The sequence below is a fragment of the Phascolarctos cinereus genome, unplaced genomic scaffold (assembly GCF_003287225.1).
Source record: "Phascolarctos cinereus isolate Bilbo 61053 unplaced genomic scaffold, phaCin_HiC Scaffold_7;HRSCAF=346, whole genome shotgun sequence".
Classification (NCBI taxonomy): domain Eukaryota; kingdom Metazoa; phylum Chordata; class Mammalia; order Diprotodontia; family Phascolarctidae; genus Phascolarctos; species Phascolarctos cinereus.
Window position 1 is genome coordinate 91,614,532 of NW_027556180.1, and position 25,149 is coordinate 91,639,680.

At 37.6% G+C, this 25,149-nt stretch overlaps 1 protein-coding gene across 4 annotated transcripts in view; it reads right to left on the bottom strand.

Annotated features, from left to right (window-relative positions):
* The window catches only part of AKAP11 (A-kinase anchoring protein 11), an 81,082-nt gene that overhangs the window by 42,617 nt on the left and 13,316 nt on the right, over positions 1-25,149 (bottom strand). For 3 of the 4 annotated variants that reach the window (XM_078147612.1, XM_078147610.1, XM_020977018.2), the window contains 2 exons: positions 15,406-15,495; positions 4,755-4,872 (listed from right to left, as the gene is read on the bottom strand). In XM_078147612.1, coding sequence (XP_078003738.1) covers positions 4,755-4,823 — 69 coding nt within the window. In that variant the 5' untranslated portion in view covers positions 4,824-4,872; positions 15,406-15,495. The remainder of the gene's footprint in view (positions 1-4,754; positions 4,873-15,405; positions 15,496-25,149) is intronic. The other variant, XM_078147613.1, reaches the window with a different exon arrangement.

Consider the following 25,149-nt stretch of genomic DNA (forward strand, 5'->3'; position numbering starts at 1 on the left):
TGCTTTTACAAATGTAATTAGCAAGCCATTCCCCAGTTGATAAATGATCAAAATATATAATCAGTTTTCAGATGAAATAATCAAAGCTATCTATAGTCATATAAAAATATTCTAACTCATTACTGATTGGAGAAATGCAAATTAAAACAATTCTGAGGTACTACCTCATACCTATTAGATTGTCTAATAGGACACAAAAGATAAATGATAAATGTTGGATGGAATGTGGGATAAATGAGACATCAATGCACTGTGGGTGGAGCTGTGAACTGTTTCAACCATTCTATGGAACAATTTGGAATTATGCCCTAAAGATTGTAAAATCATGCATACCCTCTGATCCAGCAATACCACCACGAGGTGTGTATGCCAAAAGAAATAAAAACCAAAAAGGAAAAGGACCTATATGTACAAAAATATTTACAGTAGCTCTTTTCTGGGAGTAAAGAATTAGAAATTGAGGGGATGCACAACAATCAGGGAATGGCTGAACAAGCTGTGGTATGTGATTATGATGGAATACTATTGTACTGTAAGATACTGATGAGCAGGATGCTCTCAGAAAAACCTGTAAAAAAAAACCTACATGGCCTGATGCAAAGCGAAATGTATTGTGTACTGTACTGTGTTTAGTTTTCATCTGAAAACTGATTATATGTAGCTATTATAGCTATACACAGCTATTATATCGCTATGAATGACTTAGCTATTCTCAGCAATTCAGTGATCCAAGACTTTTTTTAACTTTATTTTTCATTAGTTTTTTTTTTGTCTGTTTTCCTTCACAACATGACTATTACGGATATGTTTTGCATGACTACATATGTATAACCTATATCAAATTGCTTGCTTTCTAAATGGGGGGGTAGAAGGAAAGAAGGGAGAGAATTTGGAACTCAAAGTTTTAAAAACAAATATTAAAAATTGTTTTTACATGTAACTGGGGGAAAATAAAATACTAAATAAATACAAAAGAAAAAAGAAAAAACACAAATGTAATAAGCATGCCAGAAGATAAACTCTAGTGGCTCTTTATTACCTCAAGCATCAGATATAAAATCCTCTGGCTCTTAAAGCCCTTCATAACTTGGTCGCTTCCTACCTTTTCAGTCTTCTACTTTATTTCTCTCCACATAATCTATCATCCAACAACACCAGCTTGTTTACTGCAAATTGCACACAATACCCTTATCTCCTGAATCCCTACCTTTACACTGCGGGTCTAGCAAGTCTAGAATTCTCTCTCTCACTTACCTCTACCACCTGGCTTCCTTCAAGTTCAAATCCTCCTTTCTATACAAGATCCTTCCCAGGGTCCGTCTGCTAATTCCTTCCCCCCAAGAATGCTTCCCAATTAAGCTATCTATATCTTGCATGTACATAGTTTTCTCTATGCTGTTAGCTCCAATAGAATGCGAGGGCTGGGATCATTTTTTGTTTTTTTCTTTGTATTCCTAATCCTTACCATAGTGCCTGGCACATAGTAAGCACCTAATAAATGCTTGGTAACTAACTAGAAAGAGAATTTATTAGGCATTTACTATGTGCCCAACACTGTACTAAAAGCCAAGGATACCAATCTAAGCTTCAAACATTTACTACCTATGCTCCCCTGGCCTGACAAGTCACTTGGTCTCTCACAGTTTCAGTTTCCTCTTCTGTAAATTGAAAATAGTAACAGTAACTGAGCCACAGGGTTATAAGAACAAAATGAGATAATGTATGTGAAGAGTCTGGCAAACCTTAAAGTACTATATATATCTAACAACAGATGACGATAATGAAGATGATGACGATGATGACTACTAGATACAAAAGTAGTCAATATAATCCTTGCCATTAACCAAGTATGTTAGGGGCAGTGAAAAATGAGAGAGTTCAAGATATTTCTAAGGAAGAATTAAGAAGAACTTCTGACAGTTCAGATACAGTAGACAAAAAAAAAGGTAAAGTCAAAAGGGATGCCAAAGTTTCTACTCGAAGAGACTGTTACACTAGCATTAGTGACATTATTAATGGGAAGAGAATATGGTTTATTAGGAGAATATGAGAAATTTTATTTTGAGCAGGTTGAGTTTGAGGTGAGAGCAGGACATTCAAGTTGAATACAAAATTAAGAATTATCCACAAAAAGGTGGCAGATGAAATTATAAGAACAGATAAGCCTTCTACATGAGAGAAAAGAAAGACAAAAACAAATCAATATACTGGGGAATTATCATAATCAATGGCTGGGAATAGGAAGAAAAACCACTGCCAAAAGAAACAAAAATGTCACAGAGGTAAAAGAACTAGGACAGTGTAATACCATAGAAATCAATGAAGTAGAGACTTTTCCAAAAGTTTATGCATTACAGCTCAATATAAAGAAAAAATTTACTAATAACTGAAATAGATTAGCCCTATTCCTCTTCCCCTAGAGAATTTCAAACAGAGGCTAAATGTCCATTTCTTAAAGATATCATAGAGCAATTTAATATATTAGGAAAGAAGAGTGGACCTGTGAGGTGGCTTCCAAATCTGACATTCTATGATCCTATCAAATAAAGGATGATTGATAGTATCAAATGATTTAAAAGGAGAAAGATGATTGAGAAAAGGCCAAAAAATTTAGAAAGCCTCAAATGACATAAGTGGCACGTAAGTGTACTTTATAAATGTTAAAGTGCTCTATAATTATCAGCTATCATTATATACTAAAGTAATTTTTTTAACAGACCTGTGATTTCATTAGTGAATATACAACTCCTGGCAGGGGAATTCCCTCTGCCAATGCAGATCATCAGCTGTTGTGCACCTTGTAGTCTTAGATAATTCTCTGAAGCACTGGGAAGTAACCTCAGAATCACAAAACATGAATGTTTCAGAGGCAGAACTTGAATGTAGGGCTTCCTGATTCCAAAAACAGCGCTCTAACAATTACACCTCACTGCTTCTTGAATGAAATTAACTTTCAAGAGAAAGAGACTTGCCCAAGGTCACACAGACGGTACATAACAGAGGCAGAACAGAAGAGTCAGGTCTTTCTGGTTTCAAGGCTAGCTCTCTTAATATAGGCTTGTTAAGAACAGGAAGACTGAAGGTGGAAAAATTTTTAACAGATCAAAGACTCCAAAAGCTTGCAGCAAAAGAAACAGATATAGGATCACAGCTAGGGAAATTACTTAAGGATAAAGAAAATGCATGCATGTTTGAATAGCAACATCTAACATTTATACAGAGCTTTGTTGTTGCTGTTGTTCAGCCTTTGAAGAGGACCAGTGACATCACACAGCGATGCCTGACTTGAGCGTCAGCTGGATTGAAGTAAGGCATAGCTGGGTAAGTCGCCAGCCTCGCTCTTTCTTTCAGAGTCATCAAAGATCAGTAGCAAGTCAAGACAAACTGACAAAAGTCAAGACAACTGACTTTGGTCTGGGATGCAGTGAATAGCCTTGGCATCTTTGATGTCTAACCAAGTTCTAAGCTCTCCACAGTGTCTGATTCAGCCACCTTCATGGCTGCTAGAACAAATTATTCTCATCTGCCAATTTTGCTGGGGGAAGTCTTCATGTGCTTGGAGCAGACATCACCCTAACTCACAATAACCTAGATGGCCTATAGAACTGTAGAAATGGCAAGCTACTATTAGGAGCAGTTTTGGTTTAGTGGGCTAGCTAGATTTGTAATCAGAAGATGTGGGTTTCTATAGGTCCAGCTCTGCCACTTACCAGCTGTGTGACCTCTGGCAAATCACCATCTCCAAACTTAAGATTCCTCATCTATAAGCTATAGATGAGATTACACATACACAATCTACCTCCCAGAATTGCTATGAGGATAAACTGAAATAATGATTATGAAGGGCTCTGCAAACTGTAAAGAATTATCTAAATACTGTATTTTATACCTGTCTCAGTTTTACAAAAAAGGAAACAGTTTCAGAAACTGAAGTGACTTACTCAAAATCAGAAGTCCATTAACTGAAAGATCAAAGACTTGAACCCAGGCTTTCTGACTAAATCCAGTAACCTTCTCACTATATTATCTTTCCTGTTTTAAGGTAGAAAACACTAGTGAAGCAGGAGACAGATGTGGGAGTTAAATAGCAGAGAAAATAAGATGTAGGATTTAAGGTATAGGTGGGCCAGACTGGCTTCAGAAAATAAAATATTTCTTCCTTATACCAGAAGAAAGGATCAGAAGACAGAAGCAACAAAAATCAATCAAATGCGGTAAAAATGAGAGTACATCATGGATATGACAGATTAATGGCCTTAATTTTCATGAAACAACCAAGAAAGTTGAGAGGAAGAAGAATTAAAATCTTAAAAATTCCCACCAACAAAGTTTAGAGTTTTGAATTTCCTTTGGATTTCCAACTTATCCAGTGATTAGTGCAGAAATTAAAAGGCTGATGAAAGTTTTAATGAAGTTATCAATTTTTAATGAATCTATCTGTTACTGAAACCAAAGTGAAGAATCCTATAACAACAGCAATGGTAAATTATAGATTCTTTGCATTATAAAGAATTTGCTCAAAAACTAACCAAAAGTTTAACTGCATGATATAAGGGAAAGTACACCATACTCTAAATCAAGACACCTGAGCTCTAATTCCAGCTTTGCCTCTAACCAGCTATGTAGTCATATGGAAATTACAATCACTTAGGTCCCGAACTATATCAACTGTGAAATGAAAAGGTTGTATAGCTAAGGACTTTTCTGGCCACAGAAGGCTATGAATTTCATTAAAAAGATAACCATGCACTTACTTTTTTGACAGACATCGTAGTCTTCATTGTCTTTATTTTACTGCCTTTAACAGTCTGATAAGTATCCATAGCTATATGTAGTTTGTAATCAATCAATGAAGAATTGCTCCAAAAACACCTAAAACACACAGAGACACATTAAAAGAGGCCACCTACCCTGACATAAGCAAACCAAATAATGACTTTACACTAATTAATGTTATTCAATAGTTAAACTAATTCAATGTGGCAATATGGAAGATTGTTGTTTAATTGTTTTTCAGTCATGTCCAACTCTTCATGACCCCCCTTGGGAGTGTTTTGGTTTTCCATTTCCCTCTCCAGCTCATTTTACAGATGAGGAAACTGAAGTAAACAGCGTGAAGTGACTTGCCCAGGATCATACAGCTAGCAAGTGTCTGAGGTTGGATTTGAATTCAGGTCTTCCTGAACTCTAGGCATACTGCTCTGTCACTGCACCACCCAGCTGCCCTAATTTAGAAGGTATTGATTGTTTTAGGAGGAGGGGTGGCCTAAGGGAAAGAGTGATGAACTTGGAGTTAGCAAAGAACTGGGTTCACACACCTCTCAACCTACTAGGTACATAGCTAAAAACAAGTGATGGCAGAGTAAAAGCAGTGACTTGCTTGAGCTCTCCCCCAAACCCCTCCAAATACCTGTAAAAATGGCTATAACAAATTCTAGCAGCGAACATAAAAAGAGTGAAACAAATTTCCAGCCCGAGACAACCTGGATGGTTGCTTGGAAAGGTCTATCACGCTGGGTGGAGAGAGGATCACAGTTTGGAGTAGGCACGCAGGAAAACCTGGAGCAGGCCTCAGAAGACTGAATCCCAGGCAGCTGTGGCAATTTCTAGACTTCTCAACCCACGAATGCCAAAGACAACTTAGAAGGTCAGTAGGAAAAGTCTGAGACTGTGGTGAGAGAGAAGCTAGGTCCCAGGCCCAGTCCCAGCACGCAGCCATGGGGCAGTGGCTGCTTCTACAGCTTCCAGCCCACAGACTAAGGGGGAATCAAGTGACTGATCACAGGGGGATTGCAGGGATCTCTTTGCTGGTGCAGGATTCCCTTGCTTTGTCTGTGCTTGGATCGGGGTCACAGATCTGGGTGGCTGTCCTAAGGTGAGGAAGAGTGCTGGCGTGGTGGAGCTTATAGTGGTGGTGCACAGGTAATCCTCCTCACAGTTCCAAGGCAGAAAAGAGTGCTTGCGGTCCCTCACAGACCAGAGCACAGGCCAGGAAAGGAGTAAACCCTTCTCATACACCTTGGAAGAACTGAAAATTTACAGATCCTAGAAGTATCTCTGAAACAGCTGCCGAAACCTGAAGCTTGGGACAGTACATTCTCCACGCTGGAAGCAGACCCCTACCTTAACAAACTGCACAAACAAAAGTCAGACCATAGAATCTTTTTTTGGTAACAAAGAAGATCAAAACATACAAGAAGAAGAAGACAAAAGTCAAAGCTCCTACATCTAAAGCCTCCAAGAAAATATGATGGGTTCAGGCATAGAAGAGCTAAAAGGATTTTGAGAAGCAAGTAAGAGAAGCAGAGGAAAAACTGGGAAGGGAAATGAGAGTGATGCAAGAAATCATGAAAAACAAGTCAACAGCTTGCTAAAAGAGCCAAAAAAATACTGAAGAAAATAACACCTTAAAAATAGCCTAACAAATGGCAAAGAGGTCAAAAGCAATGAGGAGAGAATGTCCTAAAGAGCAAATTGGCCAATGGAAAAGGAAGTCAAAAGCTTACTGAAGAAATATTCCTTAAAATTAGAATGGAGAATTGGAAGCTAGTGATTTGAGAATCAAGGCACTGTAAACTAATCAAAAGAATGAAAAATAGAAGAAAATGTAAATACTCTGGAAAACAACTGACCTGGAAAAGAGATCCAGGAGAGATAATTTAAAATTATTGGACTATCTGAAACCATATCAAAAGATCCTAGACATCATATTCAAGAAATTATCAAGGAAAACTGCCTGGTATTTTAGAACAGAGGGCAACACAGAAATTGAAAGAATCCACAATCCTCCTGAAGAGATCCAAAGGAAAACTACTAGAAATTTAGCCAATTCCTGAGTTCCCAGGTCAAGGAGAAAATATTGCAAGCAGCCAGAAAGAAACAATTTAAGGATTGTGGAAACACAATCAGGATAACACAAGATTTAGCAGCTTCTACATTAAGGGACTGCAGGGCTTGGAATATAATATTCCGGAGGGCAAAAAAGATAGGATTACAACCAAGAATCACCCACCCTGGGGCAGCTAGGTGATGCAGTGGATACAGCACCAGCCTTAGAGTCAGGAGGACCTGAGTTCAAATCCGACCTCAAACACATAACACTCACTAGCTGTGTGACTCTGGACAAGTCACTTAACCCCAATTGCCTTGACAAAACAAACACACAAACAAAATTATCTCACATAAAACAGACAAGAAAAGGCTTTTACAATGCAAGGGAAATGGGAGAAGGTGAGAGGGAATGAGTGAATCTTATTCCCATTAAATTTGGCTTAAGGAGGGAAAAACAAACACACTAGATTAGGTATGGAAATCTATCTTACCCTACAGGAAAATAGGGGGGAAAAAGGACAAGAGAGCAGGATGATGACCGAGTGGAGGGCAGATTGGGGGAGGGGCAATCAGAAGCAAACACGTCTAAGGAGGGACAGCATCAAAAGAGAGACCAGAATAAGTGGAGGGGTGGACGGGATAGGATTAAGGGAAATATACTTAGTTTTTCACAACATGACTACTATGGAAGTGTCTTCCATGACTATACGTGTATAACCGGTATGGAGTTGCTTGCCTTCTCAGTGAGAGTGCGTGGGGAGGGAGGAAGGGAGAGAATTTGGAACCCAAAGCTTTAAAAATAATTGTTAAAAAAAATTGTTTTCACATGCAACTGAGAAATAAAATATACAGGAAATGAGGTATAGAAATCTATCCTGCCCTACCAGAAAACTGAATGGGAAAGGGATAAGGGGGGGTGGGGTGTAAGACAGAAGGGAGGGCAGATTAGGGGGAAGGGGTATTCAGAATGCATGCCATCTTGGGGTGGGGGGAGGGACAAGATGGGAAGAAAATTTGGAACTCAAAATCTTGTGGAAGTGAATGTTGAAAATCAAAAATAAATTAATTTTAAAAAGAAAAAAAATCATCACAAAAGAGGAGGGAGTAGAAGAAGGGAGAGGAGAACCTGTGATTTCATCAACTTGGGCAACTCACCACACAATTTTTTTTTTTAATACTGATCCAACTGAGAAAAACTGAGATGTTTTTCCTAAAAGTAAGTAAATCTTCTACTGCCACACAAAACCATAAGCTATCATAGCAAGTTGAAGGGAACCCATAGGAAAGTAGGTGGTGCAATGGATAGAGTGCTGGGCCTGGAGTCATGAAGACTCATGTTCCCAAGTTCAAATCAGGCCTCAGATGCTTACTGGCTATGTGACTATAGGCAAGTCATTTAACTCTGTTTGCCTCAATCTCCTTATCTGTAAAATGAGCTGGAAAAGGAATGGCAAACTAAGTATCTTTGCCAAGAAAACCCCAAAAGAGATCATGAAGAGCCACACATAACTGAAATGACTGAACGACAATACAACAGTAAAGTAGGAAAATTCAAAACAGAATAGGAAAAACTGAGCTTTTTCAGACTACTAGTTGAGGCTATTCTCTTTTGCTCATTTTTAGCTAATAGAGAAGTCATTCTCCTCTGCCCTCTCCCACGTTTTACCCTGCCTTCTTGATATAGGACACCTCCTCTCTCAGGGGAAAAAAAAAAGTCTGGAAATCTTATAATTCATTATTCCTGTCTGCATCAATGTCCATCTGCAGGATCTATCCAAAATAATTCAATGGAATTGCCAATCAAGCTGGAATATCATAATTCGGACAATATGTCTTTTTTAATCTAATTTTTTTTTTGTTTCTATTGTTTCTTCTTTCCTTTGCTGGCTCCTCCTCCCCTTCACAATGCCCTAAATACTACCGTTCTGAAAAATTTGCCTTCTTTTCTCTAGCTATACTCTCCTTTGGCAATCTCATTTATTCCTATGGCTTCAACCACCTGGAAGACAACTCTCAAATCTAAATATCCTGACTCATATCTCCATGTCTATAGGACATCTCTATCCTGAAATTCAACATGTTCAAAATCAAGCTTATGATCTTTCTCATTAAATCTGCTTTTCCTTCTCTGAATTTAGCATTTCCATCTGTAGCACACAAATCACCTTGGGGTTATCTTTGACTCTGCTCTTTCCTTCACTATATCTGGAGTCAGAACGCTTTGGTTCACATCCCAGCTGCACCACACAGGAGGTGCTTGATAATTCTGTATTGATCTCTTAGGGCTACAATCTCCTCTTTAAAATAAAGGAGTTACACCAACTGGATAAACAAATTGTGACACATGACAGTAGCAAAAAAAATTACTGTGCTAAGAAATAATGAATATTAAGAACACCAAGGAGCATAGGGAGACTTATACAAGTATCAACTGATATAAAGTGAAACAAGCAGAACCAGTAAAACAATATGCACCATGACAACAATGTAAATGAAAAAAACAACAACAAAAAATCAAAACTTGATGCTGGGTAATTATAATAACCAAGCTTTGTGCCAAGAAAAGAGAGAGGACTTGTGTCCTTGGCGGACTTGTGCTCCAGATAGTTGTCTAAATGGAGGCAGGCAATTTAGCTCAACCACATCTATTCTACAAAAACCTAAGAGTTGTACCAGACCAAACTGTGATCAAGAAATTGAAGGAGAAACTCCTGTAAGTTATTTCTTCCACCCAGAACTACACAAAGGGATCTGTCTGAAAAGCCAGCACCAGCTCAGGCAAACAAGCTGGCAGCTTCCTATTGTGCTCCCAGAGATGGGCCAGAGGCAATGCTCTATAATCCAGAAGCAGAGAGAATGGATGGCTCCCTTAAGAAAGTTCCCTGGTGGCTGAAGACCTACAGCAGGGACCTTGAAAGCTCAGCCTGAATCAGTGCCCAGCCCGAGTGGGGTGGCACTCAACCTGAAACACCCCAGACCTTAGTCTCTAGAACTATCCTGAGACAATACAAGAATCCTTCAGACTGAGTATTCTAAACCTCAAAAATACAGGGTGGGGAGAGGGGGTTTGGTTAACTCAGGGGAGTAGAAGTCAGCACGTGACCCAAAGTGACCCAGGCTTACAACAAAACTCACCCCACACACTTCAGCCCCCCTAACCTTTTTCCAGTGCCATGGAGACCCTGGCTCCTGACCACAACAACCAGACAGCCACAGTGGCTCAAGAGCAAAAGGCTTCCAAGGGCCAAATCTCATAGTAGCAATATTGCAAAGATCTGAATTGTTGGTGCTAGGGCAGATATCCCCACAGTACAGTGCTGCAAAGCTCCAGACTATCTGCGCTGGGCCAATGAATTAAGGTACAGAGTGAGCAGGACAGGACATTGTGTGCATGGCAGGGATATCTCTAGCACTCTACCTAGCCAGAGGGAAAGACTATAACATACATCTAGCATCAGCTCTGACCACCCAAAAGTCAATTGGGGCAGAGACCTAGGCTGTTGAGCTATGAATTACCCAGCACGAGAGAAAGCTGAGATGTTTAGAGATCTAGCCTCCAAGGAAATCACAATTAGAGGAGGGGTCAGAAAGCAAAATAAAAGGGGGGGGGAGGTGGAAGGGGGAAGGCAAATTACCAAAGATATCAGGAAGAAGAAAATTTAAAAACCTTGAACATAAACAGATACATCAATAGGAAAAACAGTAACAACATAAGGAACAATGGTCTCCAGATTTAGTAAACAAGTTCAAGGATATATGAATAAATACTGCAAAACTAAGGAAAATAATCCAACACTTGATGAAACAGCTAGTCTTGTGGAATTTGAGAACATGGAACCACAACATTATGTTCCTGAATGGTTCAAAAGAGAAATGAGAATTATGTGAGCAGAATTTATAGCATGCACAGCAAAAATAAGAGGCAAAATAGAAAAACTGGAATTTGCAATGACAAGCATCTCCAAAGAAACAAATGAGTGAACAACAGAAGTAAAGGACAACCTAGAAGAAGAGAAGCAAAAAACAATAACATTAATAGAAAATCTACTCCCTACGCAAGCAAAACATATTGATGCCAAAGAAAGGTTACATAGAAACAGCCTAAGCACCTCACATCTCCTAGAAGAACACAACAGAACAAAAAAAAAAAACCAAAACCAAAACTTAAAACTGTAATGAAGGAAATAAGAGAACTCTCCAGAACTTCTGAACATAGAATATGAAATTTCAATTGAAAGAATTCACAGATCACCTCCAGAAAAAAACCCAAAGCTGCAAACTTCAAGACACATAGTGGTTAAATTTAACAATTCAATTCAGAAATAACAAATTCTACAATCAAGCAGGAGAAAGACTTCTAAATTTAAAAAAACAAAAAAGACATTCAAATAATGCAAGACTATTCTGTACTCACTAGAAAATACAAAAGAGAACAAAATGTATTCCAAAGACCAATGGAGCTCAGGATGCCTGCAAATTTGAGTTTACCATACATGAAATAACCATTCAGGAACTGACATTAATAATAAAGAAGAATTAGAAATATCTTTAGAAAGAAAACTAGAACCGTAGAGACCATTTGCTTCCTGAACACCCCAACCAATAGAAATGCAGGAGTGAATAAAATGCAAGAGACAAGGAAAGCACACACAATGCCAGCAGAGAGACCAGTAAAAGACTTCTTCACAGGAGTGATGGCAGAAATCTGACAGAGGTAACAGCGAAAAGGTAGATGGGGGCATAACAGACAGAACATGGCAACACCCTGCCCACAGTGAATCAGTGTTTTGTTTTTAAATTATTGCCAGCGATGGAGACACTGACTATGTCTCTGAGTCTCCAATTTTCTTGCCCAAAGCTGTTTAATCGGGGGTTTTTTTTCAGCCAAAGACAAGGTTTATTAAAACATCCGTCATATACGGCAGACTCTTAAGGAGTCTGAATATTAGTGAGCTATTGGCTAGATTATAAGAATCTGGGCAGTGGCTAGATTATAAGAATCTGAGCAACTTAATGGAGACAAGATGGACCTCACATACAGAGAGGCTGTGGAAGAGATCTAGGAGTGGCCAGGTAGTCTGTAGGGACTGTGAGGTAATAGAATGCCAGGGACCTGGACCATGTGGCCAAAGGAGAATGGAGCCTAGCTAGGATTAAGGGTGGGAAGCAGCCCGGGGGCCATAGGGAGGTAAGACAATGGAGGGCTAGGCTAGGTTAAGGGTAACAGAGAATTGGGAGATTGGGCATAGCCACAATGAAAGGCCAGTTGATGGGATTATAGCCTCAGGGAATGCCAGAGATTTGGCAAGGTTGGAAACTCCAGGGCTTTTCCTTTCTGGGGTCCAGATCCCAACCCCATCATTCCCCCCTCAAACAAATGAGACCCAAATTCTTTGGGGATAAGGGGCGAAGGTCTTGGCTTCTGAAACTGCTTCCTGCTGTCAAGGGAGTAGAGCTGTCCCTGCCTCGAGGGGTCCCAAAGAGGAGGTTGACTGGAACTGAGCACAGGCTGCATCCAGGGAACAATGGGGGAAGGGGGAACCTTGGCTGGTACCTGCTGGTTGCTATCAACTATAGGTGAATGGCCTGCAGTCTGGAAGAAACAAATCTGACAGAAAAGACTGCAGGTCCCAGACATGACAGGATAAAACTTCCTTAACTCTGTTTCGATTCAGATAATTCAGTTTCCCAATGATGCAGTATCAAATTCACTTCACAGACAGACTCGGGAATAGTCAGGTGGGTAACATTCCTTTTCAAAGGAACATAATGGGGGAACTGAGCCAGCAGGATCCCATCTTAGACTGCAAAGCTGTTTAATCTTTAGCAATATTTTTGATAGCTTCTAGAAGCATCATTTGTGGCCTCAGAAATAACCATGGTTTGAAAATAATTGAAGATAATTGAGGGAAACACTCATTTTCAAAGGATTTTTGTTGCTGCTGTTCAGTCAACTTCAGTCATCTCTGATTCTTCAAAATCCCATTTGAGGATTTCTTAGCAAAGACACTGGAGTGGTTTGCCATTTCCTTCTCTCAATTCATTTTGCAGATGAGGAACTGAGGCAAAAGGGTTAAGTGACTTGCCAAAGGTCACACAGTCAGTAAGTATCTGAGACCAGAACAGAACTCATGAAGATGAGTCTTCCCAATTCCAACCCCAGTGCTCTATCTGTTATACAACCTAGTTTTCCCTTCCAGAGGCTAATGAAAATAAATATGTAATTTTTTTCTCCCATCCAAGTTAGTTCCCTTCCCTCTCAACCCTTGAAGTATATCTACGAAACCCTTGGAAGGTCTGTGAAACTGATATTAAGAACCTCAGTTCTAATTTCAAAGTCAGCACCCTTTCTACTACACTATGATCTAAAAAACATTCCTGGTACCATAATTGCATACGGTTCCCCTCATCTGGGGATCTGGAGTTTTCTGCTTGACTCTTAAAGGGCTTTTTCATTGTGACCAAGGACAAGTTAAAACACTTGAAGCTTCAATTTCCTCAATTAGAATGGGAATTATACTTGCACTACCTTCCCTATAGGACTACAGTTAAGCATGGATAACTCTGTAAACCTTAATTTCATAATTTCAATGATTGTGATTTTGTCAGTCACGGTACAACTCCTCTCACCCTCCAAACATAAATAAAGGAAGGAAGCTGCAGTCTATAGCTGTAGTCTGTATTTAACAACTGGATAAAAAAAGTGTTTCTCCAACACAGTCTACCAGTTTCTTTGAGGACTTCTCTTTCCAGAGATTCCAGGTATTCTGTCATAACAGTTCCTGTCCTGCAACTGGTAGAAGCCTTCCATTGATAATATTCCACCAAGTAGAGGGCCCTGGACAGTAATGGTGGCCACAATAACCACTATGAACAATAAAGATGATTGCAGCAAGAGTTCTTCAGCTAAAGGAAGGAGGAACTCGAGGCCACTCAAAACTTTCAATTCTTTTTCACCATGTATCAGTTGGAAAAATTGGACTATTTTCTTTATCTGCAAAATGAATAAAAACTTCTCACAAAGTTGTTAGCAATATACAAATGGTTACAAAGTATTTTAAAAAGGGCCAAATTCCTCCCTCCCCCAATACATACAGACACAGACACATCTACAGCCACAGTCAAATGTATCATGTATCCCAAAAACAGCACATATATTTTCTAAATAAACCAGGAGAAATTCAATTTTATCATGGATCTGTACAAAGTTCTATACTTAACAGCAAGAAACATCAGATGCAAAAAAATGGTTTAACAATGCTTTTTTGGGGGGAGGAGCGGGGAGGAGGAATAGGACCCTCCAACCCCTAACCCTGATGATCTCACTGATACAGGAAACTCCCAGTCCCAATGTAGCAACTCCCTCTGCCAACACAACTCAACAATTTTTTATGTATAGGCAGTGAGTATCAGGATCATTGAGAGGTTAAGCAACTTGTTTGTGGTCATGCAGAAAGGTTTACTTGACTCTATGGTTGGCTCTCTAACCCCCTGTGAATCCTACTTCTCCACTAGCAATAAAAGACATGGAAATTTAGAGAGATTTCAAGTACTCATATATACCTATTTGAATTAGCAAAAATAAATACAAATAACAAATTCCAATGGCATTAGGGATGAGAGAAGTGCAGCTATATTGTTGGTGGCACTGTTGGTAACTTACTCTCAAGAGAGTAATTCATTCATTCATTCATTCAACAAACATTTTTGTTCAACATCCACTTTTACAAGGCACAGTAACTAATTTTTTTAAGTTCTAATCTTTGCACAAGGAAAAAACCCAAAAGGAAAAAAATTAAATTTACAAATATATTCATAGTAGTAATATTTGTAATAGCAAAAAAACCTGGAACAACACAAATATTTCACAATGGTAGAATGGTAAAACAAATTGGTATAGCAGTATAATGAAATACTATAAAGCTACTAATAATGACAAGTACGTCCATATGTGAAAAGATTTTCTTTTAAAATAACATTAAGTGAAAAAAAATAGAGTAAGATATACATGTTGATTGCAACTATGAGACTTATAATCTATAGACACACACATGCACAAGCATATATATGTGTATATATATACATACACAGATATATAAGAACATGAATAAGGATCAGAAGAGAATGAAGAATGGTAAGAGTAAAGTGTTCATTAAGGAACACTGGGGAACAAGTAGTTTATGATAAAAAATATGTAAGAAATGCAGTATTCTCAAGCATTTTAATTAAAAACAATTTTATATATATATATTTTTTAACTAAGAAAACATAAGTATAATAGCAGCCAATATTTATATAGTTACTTATATAGTTATTTATATAGGGTTACGGAGCACACAAAATAAGAACATCCCTTTTAAGTAAGCAGATCAAATATTTTTATTCCCACATTACAAACTGAGATACAGCACAATGTAGTAAAGAGAATATTGAAATGTAATTTTAAAAAAACTAAGTTCAACAAAATCAGTTGTTACCTATAAAAGATGATAATTAGAGATACACAAGCACTTTACAAAATGTAAAAAATGTGTGCTACTATTAACTGGGGGTCAGAGTAGTTAAGTAACTTACCCCAAGGTCACACAGCTAATAAATGGCACAGCTGGGACTCAAATCCAGTTCTTCTGACTTCAAGTCCAGAGTTCTTTCCTCTATACCATACTGCAAGGAAAAAGGGAAAAGGAAAGAGTAGGCAAGCTGGGAGAAAAGTGAATTAATAAGAATAATTTATCATATATCTACATGAGGATATACAGGCTATCTATTCTTAGAAACTGGCAGAAACAATTACATCCTTAATGCATTTAGGATATAGAAAAAGTTACAAATAATTACATTTCTTACTAAAAACGTGTGAACAGAGATATAGACATATTTGATAACAATGAAGTCTTTCTAAAATGAAAAGGTCTAAGCTTCTAGGCAGTGGAATGAACAGTTGCTTCTCAGATGAATGCCCAGCTCCAATATCTAAAAACAAAAAAAGCACTCAACACGAGGAAATTCAACCATAAACAATAAAACCTACTGATCCCATATACACTACACACACGTGAGAGGCCTGCATTTTAAGCTTTACCTACAGGTGGTCACTGTACCTTCTGAGCAACAATGAAGGTGCTCTCTCCTCCATCTAACTGGGGAGAGATTTGAGCTTGCCTTGTCTCATGACCGAGAAGGTAAGCAACTGGGGTAAGAGAAACTCAGCAATTCCAAAAACATCTAGAAGAGGAGGCATTTTTTTTTAAGGAAAGGGGAGGATATAGTTGACAACTGCAATAATGTCCTCGGCGAGCTTCCATTCACCTAGAATTCACTTGGACCCAACAGCACACATCTTTAACAAGATTAGCGTTGCAGGCAGGATTCTGGCTAACCCCAGTTTCCTCTTAGTTTAAGTTCAATGCTGGGATGAAATGAAACATTTGTAAGTGACAGAAGAGAGGACGTTCACTTAGTTCAAACACAGCAAGGACATACAGCAAGGATACAATGGTACTTAGTTTCCCTGGACATGCTCTACCTCATCTCAATCCAGAAATGTGTCTGGTCAGTATATAATCATGGTTCAGCAAGTCACGTGATCTTAGGCAACCAATAAGTCTGAGAGGCACAGACTATATAGTAGGCTAGGTTTTTTGTGCCCCAATGCCAAAAAGTTGCATCAGGGAAGCTGGGGCCAATCATGTTGTATGGAAGGAATGGTGAAAATCTTCAGGAAATGATCTGGGAAACATACTGTCCTACTCTCTGTTTTAAAAAAAAAATCATGTCCTTTCAGTATCCAGGTGCCTCACCTGCAAGTCCCCCTTCCTCAGGGACCCTTAGTCAAGAAAACAGCGGTCCTATCACGAGTAGGTAATGGAAAATGAGCAGTCCTGGTATATGGACAGGAAAAAACAAGAGCTATACATAGACGCTACTAGGGCTACGTGAAGCAGCTAGGTTGTACAGTTGATAGAGAGCTGAATGTGGAGTCAAGGATACCCAAGTTCAAATCCAGCTTCAGACACTTAGACCAGCTATGTGATCCTGGGCAAATCACTTAGCCTCTGCTTCAGTTTCTTCAACTGGAAAATGGGAATACTAATAGCATCTACCTCCCAGGGTTGTTGTGAGGATCAAATGAGATAGTATTTGTAAAGTAGTAATGCAGTACCTGGCATAGAGGAGGTATTATATAAATACTTATTCCTCTCCCCACTCCTTTCCCCTAGGGAATGAGACAAGCAATGAGATGACCTGACCTGACCTAACACTATATGAAGAAAACAATGCCAAGACAGAAAGGCTAGATATGAACCCAGCCCCCTAAAAGATGAACTCAGCAGGAGATAAAGGGAAAAAAATGAAGCAATATAGAAAAGCCAACAATGAACAGATATTATGAAGCAAAGGAAAACAATCTCAAAATCCCAAAAGAAAAAGGAAAGGCAGAATATTTCATGGAACCTCAGAAATAATAAAATGCATCAAGAAACCCTTAAAAAGTTCCTAAGAGAAACAAAAGATTTAGAAGAAGAAATCAGAATGGAAATTAGGGCAGAATTTAGGGTAAAAATCAAGGCCATCAATGAAGAATCAGTAAGAAAAAAAGACAATTTAAAACACATGCCAGAGAATACCTCTAAAAAGGGAAAAGACTCTAAAAGAGAGAATGCAAGATTTAGAACTCAAAAAGCATAGAAATAAAGCTAATATGACAAAATAAAACATTTGAAAAAAACACTAGTTTGAAACAAGACAAAGCGACAATAAATATATGAATGCTAAGATAATTCAAGAATCATATCACTTTCCCAGAAAAACACAATGAACTAAATAATCTTGAATAATATCCTGTAACAAATGTTATGTAAGAAAACAGAGCAGGAGTATTAAAAACAGAAGGCAAACTACAGGTCCAGTCTGACAGCGAGCGAGGAGTATTCTAACTCCCCCACCAAGAACAGTCAATCAGGGTATTAGTAAAAGTGTAGCGCTGGAAAGGGTAGTATGGGAAGTTATGTCATCAGGAGGAAGCCAGATCTCAGTGAGTACAAAAAGCTGTAAGGAAGGAGAAAGGAAAAGGTTTAAGATGAAAGCCAGCTTGTTAACTATGGAGGAGGCATTCCAGAGAGCACAGTGGAAAAGGTGAATAGCTTTAAAATCGGAAGAGAACAAAAGAGCAGGTAGAGAGGGGACTGAAACAGGAGTTTGAACAATGACAAAAGAATCACTGGAATAAGAAGGGTATGAAGTGGTGGGAGCACTTTAATCATTGAGGAATACATTAAGTCAAAGTTGTCCCAAGGAATTAGGCAATAGTGTGCAGATGGAAAAGTGGGGAGGGAGGGAGGCAGGAAGGAAGTGGAAGGTGCAACTAGATACTCAAAAGGCACAATTTTTTTTTTCAAAAAATAAGATAGCATGTTTCCCAAATATCATAAAAGGTAAACTTAAAAATTATTACATAAAATTTTAAAGCTTTTGCATGAATCCAATCCAATAAATATGTATTCATTAAATGCCTACTCTGTGTCCTAGGTTGAAGGTCTAATCTGTGGGATTAAAGAGATGATTCGTCTCTCCTGCTACATCTCAACATTTAGAAGCAAATGTTCTCTAAGTGGATAGTTACATGGAAAATATTATCAACTAGTTAGGAAAAGGCAAAAGCAAAAACCAACACATAACTCCCATATACTACAGCAGGATTTATTGATAAATCAGCTAGGCAGATCTTGCACAGCTAGCGAGCAAAGGGCTGTAAATACTACTAAGGCCCCTCAATTGTAAAGGAGGCTGGAGAGAGAAGAAAAGGTAGGGCAGAAATTCTCCTCCAATGCTACAGAGATGCTTGCTAACTCTACCCTAGTCATCAATATACCACTACAAGTACCAAAATCTATTTAAGAACTGCAGGGCAAATTCAACAGCAATCCATTTGAGGTTGGACTGTTCTCACTTACATGGGGGAAAGCTTCCCTTCTTATACAGTTTATCAGTAATGTCTTGCTTCAGCATCTGGCCTTGCATATTGAATGGACAGAGTACATACACCTAATAGCCAATTTCATGGATGGTCTTTCTGAATTCATGACAGCTCTCTGGAGCAACCTGGTCCTGCCATACATTCATTCAACACCCTAAGTGGCCTTCTACACAGGCTGTTATTTGAACTAGAGGTCTGCACTGGACTATTTATACCATAATGAGCTTAAGGAAAACACACATTTGGTTACCTCTGTAGGTGACAATAATGTCCTGGTAGGAAGCTTGCACAGTACGGATGCTATTAATTATCTAGAGAATGGCCCTGGGGGCAGCTAGGTGGCACAATGGATAGAGCTCCAGCCTTGGAGTCAGGAGGACCTGAGTGCAAATCCAGCCTCAGACACTTGACACTTACTAGCTGTGTGACCCTGGGCAAGTCACTTAATCCCAACTGCCTCACCAAAAAAAAAAAAGAAGAAGGAAGGAAGGAAGGAAGGAAGGAAGGAAGGAAGGAAGGAAGGAAGGAAGGAAGGAAGGAAGGAAGGAAGGAAGGAAGGAAGGAAGGAAGGAAGGAAGGAAGGAAGGAAGAGAAAGAAAGAGAGAGAGAGAGAGAGAGAGAGAGAGAGAGAAGAGAAAGAAAGAAAGAAAGAAAGAAAGAAAGAAAGAAAGAAAGAAAGAAAGAAAGAAAGAAAGAAAGAAAGAAAGAAAGAAAGAAAGAAAGAAAGAAAGAAAAGAGAGAATGCCTCTGGAAGAAGTTACTACATTCTTGGGAGGGAAGTTCTCTTGCAATAAAACAAAATACAAAAAGATAAAAAAGTTTTACTTTCAGCATGCAAACTGTGAAACTCTAAGTTATTTATATTAAAAAAAATTATCAACTCTTAATATGCAGTGAAAACGATTACAATAAACTGTTGTTATAATTAACACAAACGTTTCTTTTGCTTAAGGAAGGAATCTCCCAAAGTAGAGGTCATACTTGCAGTTTCAGTAAAAATAAGTGACAAAAGGACCAAATCCCACACAGGAGATACCTCATTTACCCTTACTTCAACAGGTATAAATTTAAACATCATAGCACCTTGAATTATGAGGTAAACTAAGGCAATAGCCAATGAAAAGGTGACCTAGGACACTACAATTAAGAAATTATGCAGGGCACTGAGGATACAAAATAAAAATTAAATCATTCCTACCCTCCAGAAGCTTAGATTTTACAGGAGAAATACAACATGTAAACACATACATAATAATTTACAAAGGAAAATCAATACAGCTAGAATAATGAGACAAACTGTAAAGTGCAAAAATCTTTGCATGAAGCATCTAATATCTGATACAATGGATTACTGTCAATACTACTCTGACTCCATTTTTACATCAACAATCACACCACCATGAAATTTGTGAAAATTTGTGAAAAAACACCAACTCTGAGGTGTCTGTCACACAGCCCAAAATCAATTCAAGCAAAATCTAGCAATATAATGATAAAATGATTACTGGAGAGCACAGAAGGGACACAAGGTCTGCTTCGAGAGCAGTTTCATTTTGGAGAGGTTGTAGATTAACAGTTAAAATAGGTTCAATAATTCCAAAATCTTGGAGATCTGGATTTGTGCTTTTCAAAGATGTGGACAGTACTGATAAGGTCCTAGAATTTAAATAAAAAGGATTTCAAAAGACACAAACTTGTAAACTTATAAAAGGAAAAGAGTTCTCGCAAAAATAATCTGTGGGTAGTCTAAGTCTAAACACAGCTAAAGAACCAATCAAGAATATTTTATTGGGTTTAGAAAGGTTGTGAATATTGAATACAAAACTAAACAAAATAGACTTTTTAAAAATCACATATATAGATGAAGAATTTAAAAAAATTGTTAGGAAACAGATACCATAAAATTGGTTTTGGGAAGCGTGAAATCAAACCGCAGTGCCACAGAAAAAAGGAATAGGTGTAACAGCTGTCAGATGAGATGATGCCAAAATCAAATTCAAAGCCAAAACTGAAACCAAGACTTTTATAATTATGTTGTTTATAACTATGGAAACTACAGAAATGAGACAAGGTTACACTGTCTACAATGGTCAATAATGTATGTAGAAACAACAGTATTCCAAAGAAACAATTAAAAAAAAAACTTGGAAAAAACAGCAACCTATCTTGCAGGATAGCACAAAACAGAAATTAAAATTTAGTTTAGCTTTCTTATTTTTATATTATCTTTTGCCATGTCTTATGACAAAGGTGTTTTTTTCTGTGCTCATACAACTCTCATTTGTATAATTTAACATGATCATAAATCTAGAACTGGATGGAACCACAAATGGATACAGCTTGTGTGTGCTCCATTACTAAGTATCCTAAGCATGTTCGGAATGGAAGGAAAGCCCCTAAGCCTTTTGAGCGGATTCCGTTTGATGAACTTATGGGAGGCTATTTACAAGAGTTACATAAGATAGAAAGATGTGTATAAGTTGTGACCTTCTTCACTGGAAAAGAATACCTATATTAATGAAATAACAGATCTTTTTTGAATTTTTGAGTAATGGATATTAAGACTGAGAAACACTGTAGTATTCTTGCCTAGAGTGACACCGGATTTTTTTTTTCTATTCTTTGTTCTGCTTTTGTCCACTATAGCTTGATGCCTTTTCAACTGAAACATGAGTCTGTACTTGGAGAAGGCAGGTTGATAGTTTATCTTCTTTCAAAGTCATTCAACTCCTCTGGCATGGGAGTGGTGGAAACAGATTTTGCAAATGAACTAAGGTTGAAGTTTCAGTTTTATCTAATGGCCAAAGATCTCAAGTAATCCCAGTGGGAAATGGTTAGATTTATAGACGTTTACAGGCAATGGTGAGTGATGTTTTAGAGGAACAGATGTTGCTTGTGACATGTCAAATATTGACTTTGATATTCATGATGAAAATGAGTACTTTTTTATGTTTATGTTTAGGCTGGTTTCAAGGTTACCTATAGGCAGCAACAGAAATGGAAATTTGGATCATTTGGACAAACTGACTTTAATTAAACAGATATATATTATGCTCCTAAGGTGTGTGTAAGAAGTATAAAAATATGAGATTATTTTCTCATGATTCCAAATTTTTTTCCATAACAGTTGAACTGCTTCACAGTTCCATCAGAAATTAGTACACTGGGCATTTCTGTCTTCCAATAACTTATTTTTGGGGGGCACTGTTTGTTATTCTAGGAAAGAATATATTGAGTATCACTTATACTATAAATGTGTTCTGCAGAATTTTAAAATTTCTTTTTGTTTTCAAGTGAGAGATGGGTGAGTAGTCTTGTTAGGATTATGAATTACGGTTTTTATGAAAAGTTTACTCCACACTTAGACCACTTTCCCTATCCTGCTGTTGTTTCCATAAAAGTTCTATTCCTTTTCTCCATTCTAGCATATAGGCATCATGGAGTTCTTGAAAACTGAACTAATGGAACATGGGTGGTACAGTGGAAGAAGCACCAGATTTGGAGTCAGGACCTGGCGATATTGAAAGTGACTTTAACATCAAGACACAAAGGCATAATGGTGTACGGTAGGCATTTAGCAAATGTTTGCTGATAGATTCATCATTTGTTCTCTGGTACCAAGACTAGTAATTAAAATTAATCTGAGTTAAGCTACTTTTTCAGTGTGGTTGTTTACATTATTGTGATTATTGGGTCTCTTCTGCTTACTTTATAAATTCAGACAAAGTCTTCCACTAGTTCTCTGAACTCCTCATTTCTGTCATTTCTCACAACACAACAGAATTCATTTATCACATCCATTATTATAAAAAAAATTTTCAGTCATTCTCTAATTGATGGGCCTTCACTTTGTTTCCAGATGACATAAATATTTCAGTTTATGTGGGACTTTTTGTACTGTCTTTGGCCTCCTTGAGATCAAAGTGGATCATTTTTCCACATGATCCAAATTGTTTTTCAGAACAGTTGGTCCATTTCAAAGCATATATTAGTGTTCTTGTCATTCCACAGCCCTTTCCAACGTTGAAGCAATATTGTTCATAATCTTCCATCATTCATGTCTGTAACATTTTATAAATAAACTTATATCCCAAATCTGCGTGGCCCTTAACTACCATCTCTCTCTGCTTAACAATTGGGTCAAGTGTTCATTAAAGCACTTTTTGGGGCCACATCCACCAGAATGAAAGCTCCTTGTAGGTAGGCCTTTTTTCCCCTTTTTCCCTATACTACATGCTTTGCTAACTAATTACAGCACAGACTTATGTCAGCTAAATTTCTGTATAAAATTATTATAATTGGTATGCTTTCATTCACTTATAGCCCTTTATTCACCATCAATTTGTTTAAATAGATCAGAACAAAGTTTTTTTTTCTTTTCATTTTTTTTCCCAGCTTAAAAGCTTTGATCTCTGCTCTAACAAGTCAATGGTTTTTCTAAAAACTGCTGACTCAGGAATGACTCCTACATTTGTAATAAGTCATTCCTTGTCAGTTAAAATATGATCTATTTCATCTTTTATGTAGGCATATGGTGCTCTGCCCTGATCAGCACCTTCTCAATCTTTTCTTGAAGCAATAATTATGATGAATAGGCAAAAGGCTCTTGTATATTCTACAAGTTTTTGGCCTCTCTCATTCTTTACTCCTGATACATATTTTTAATTGTCTACTTCCATTCTCACCTTCAAATGGAAGTCAACTAATGCAGAGTGATGTGAACCCAACTAAGAAAACAATTTCTACAACTAAAACACTGTAAAGGAAAACTATGAAAGATTAAAGAACTATGATCAACACAACAACTACTTATGATTCCAGAAAAACTGATTCGTGTTTCCCACTTCTTCGGATAAAAATGATGGACCAGAGGTATAGAACAAGTATTATATCTTCAAATATAACCAATATGAACTTGGGTTTTTTGTGCGTAACTATACTAATTATTACAAAGGAACATTTCTATGGTGGGGAATGGGAGTAATAATAATGACATTAAAAAAAAGTGAAAAGTATGAATGAATGATTTAAAAAATAAACAGAATGGACCAAAATTAAGTATAGAAAGGAACAGGTAATTAGGGCAGTAAAAAAACTACCATGTTAAAGTATATCCCACCCAAAAAAAGCTGTACACAATGAAGAATCACAGAATTAAATACACAAAGTACAGAATTCTATACTTTTGTATAAGGAAATGTTCATGATGACATGTCAATTTGTAATAAAAAGGAAAAAAACTAAAGGAACCAACAATAACAAAAAAGAAAAATTTAATGCCAAGTGGCCAGCCTCTGTACTTAGCTTGATAGAGTTTGTTGCCACTATCTCCATCACTTTTAAGAGGAGATTGTAGTCAAGGAGCTGGTAAGGGTATGACTTGCCTGGTACGTGCTCCCTCCTATTTCTCCCTCAGGGTACTTTGTTGTTTCCTATATATCCAATATATTTGTTCTTTTTTTTGGGGGGGGGTTAGGCAATGGGGGTTAAGTGACTTGCCCAGGGTCACACACAGCTAGTAAGTTATTCCATTACTATTCAGACCAGCACTCTCCCAGACTCCAGACTTTTAAACTATGTGCTAAAAGTTGATATGCAAGTCACTTGCTTGAAACAAAGAAATGATTTAACCACAGAAGGTATTACAAGTTAGTGTGGCACAATAAATAAGATTGCCAGGCTTAGAGTCAGGAAGCCCTGATTCCAAATTTGGCCTCAGACATTTACTAGTTGTGTGACCCTGGGCAAGTTAGTTAAACTGTTTGCCTCTGTTTCTTCATCTGTAAAATGGGAATAATAATAGCACCCATCTCCTAGGGTTGTTGTGAGAATCAAATGAAACAATAATTGTAACATAGTGCCTGACACATGGTAAGTGCTATATAAATGTTAGGTTGCTGGTTTGTTTTTGTTAAGTGACATCCAATCTTCTTTTGCTACAACCATAAAGCCTAGGGATCCTACAGAACTAAAGACATAGTTCCGATGTTTAAAAAAAATGAAATAAAACATGAGAAAGTCTCATATTTATATCAGGTAACACCTATAAATGGAAATGAGGAAAATCACACTTGGTTTTCCAATAGAAAGATCATCCTTGGTGGGGCTAATTTGCTGCCCAAGAGTCTGAATATAAACTTTTAATGGCAATGACGACAAATAGTATATTAAATCAATAATAAAGTATATGCCATCAGCTACACATAAAAACTGTTTAAACTAAATACATATTTTTACTTGTTTTATAAGTTGGTTCAGGAATAAGAATAAGGTGAAAGGCTTATAGACTACTCATGCCTATATTTCATGAATACTTTCTTTAATAAGAAGGTATCAAATTC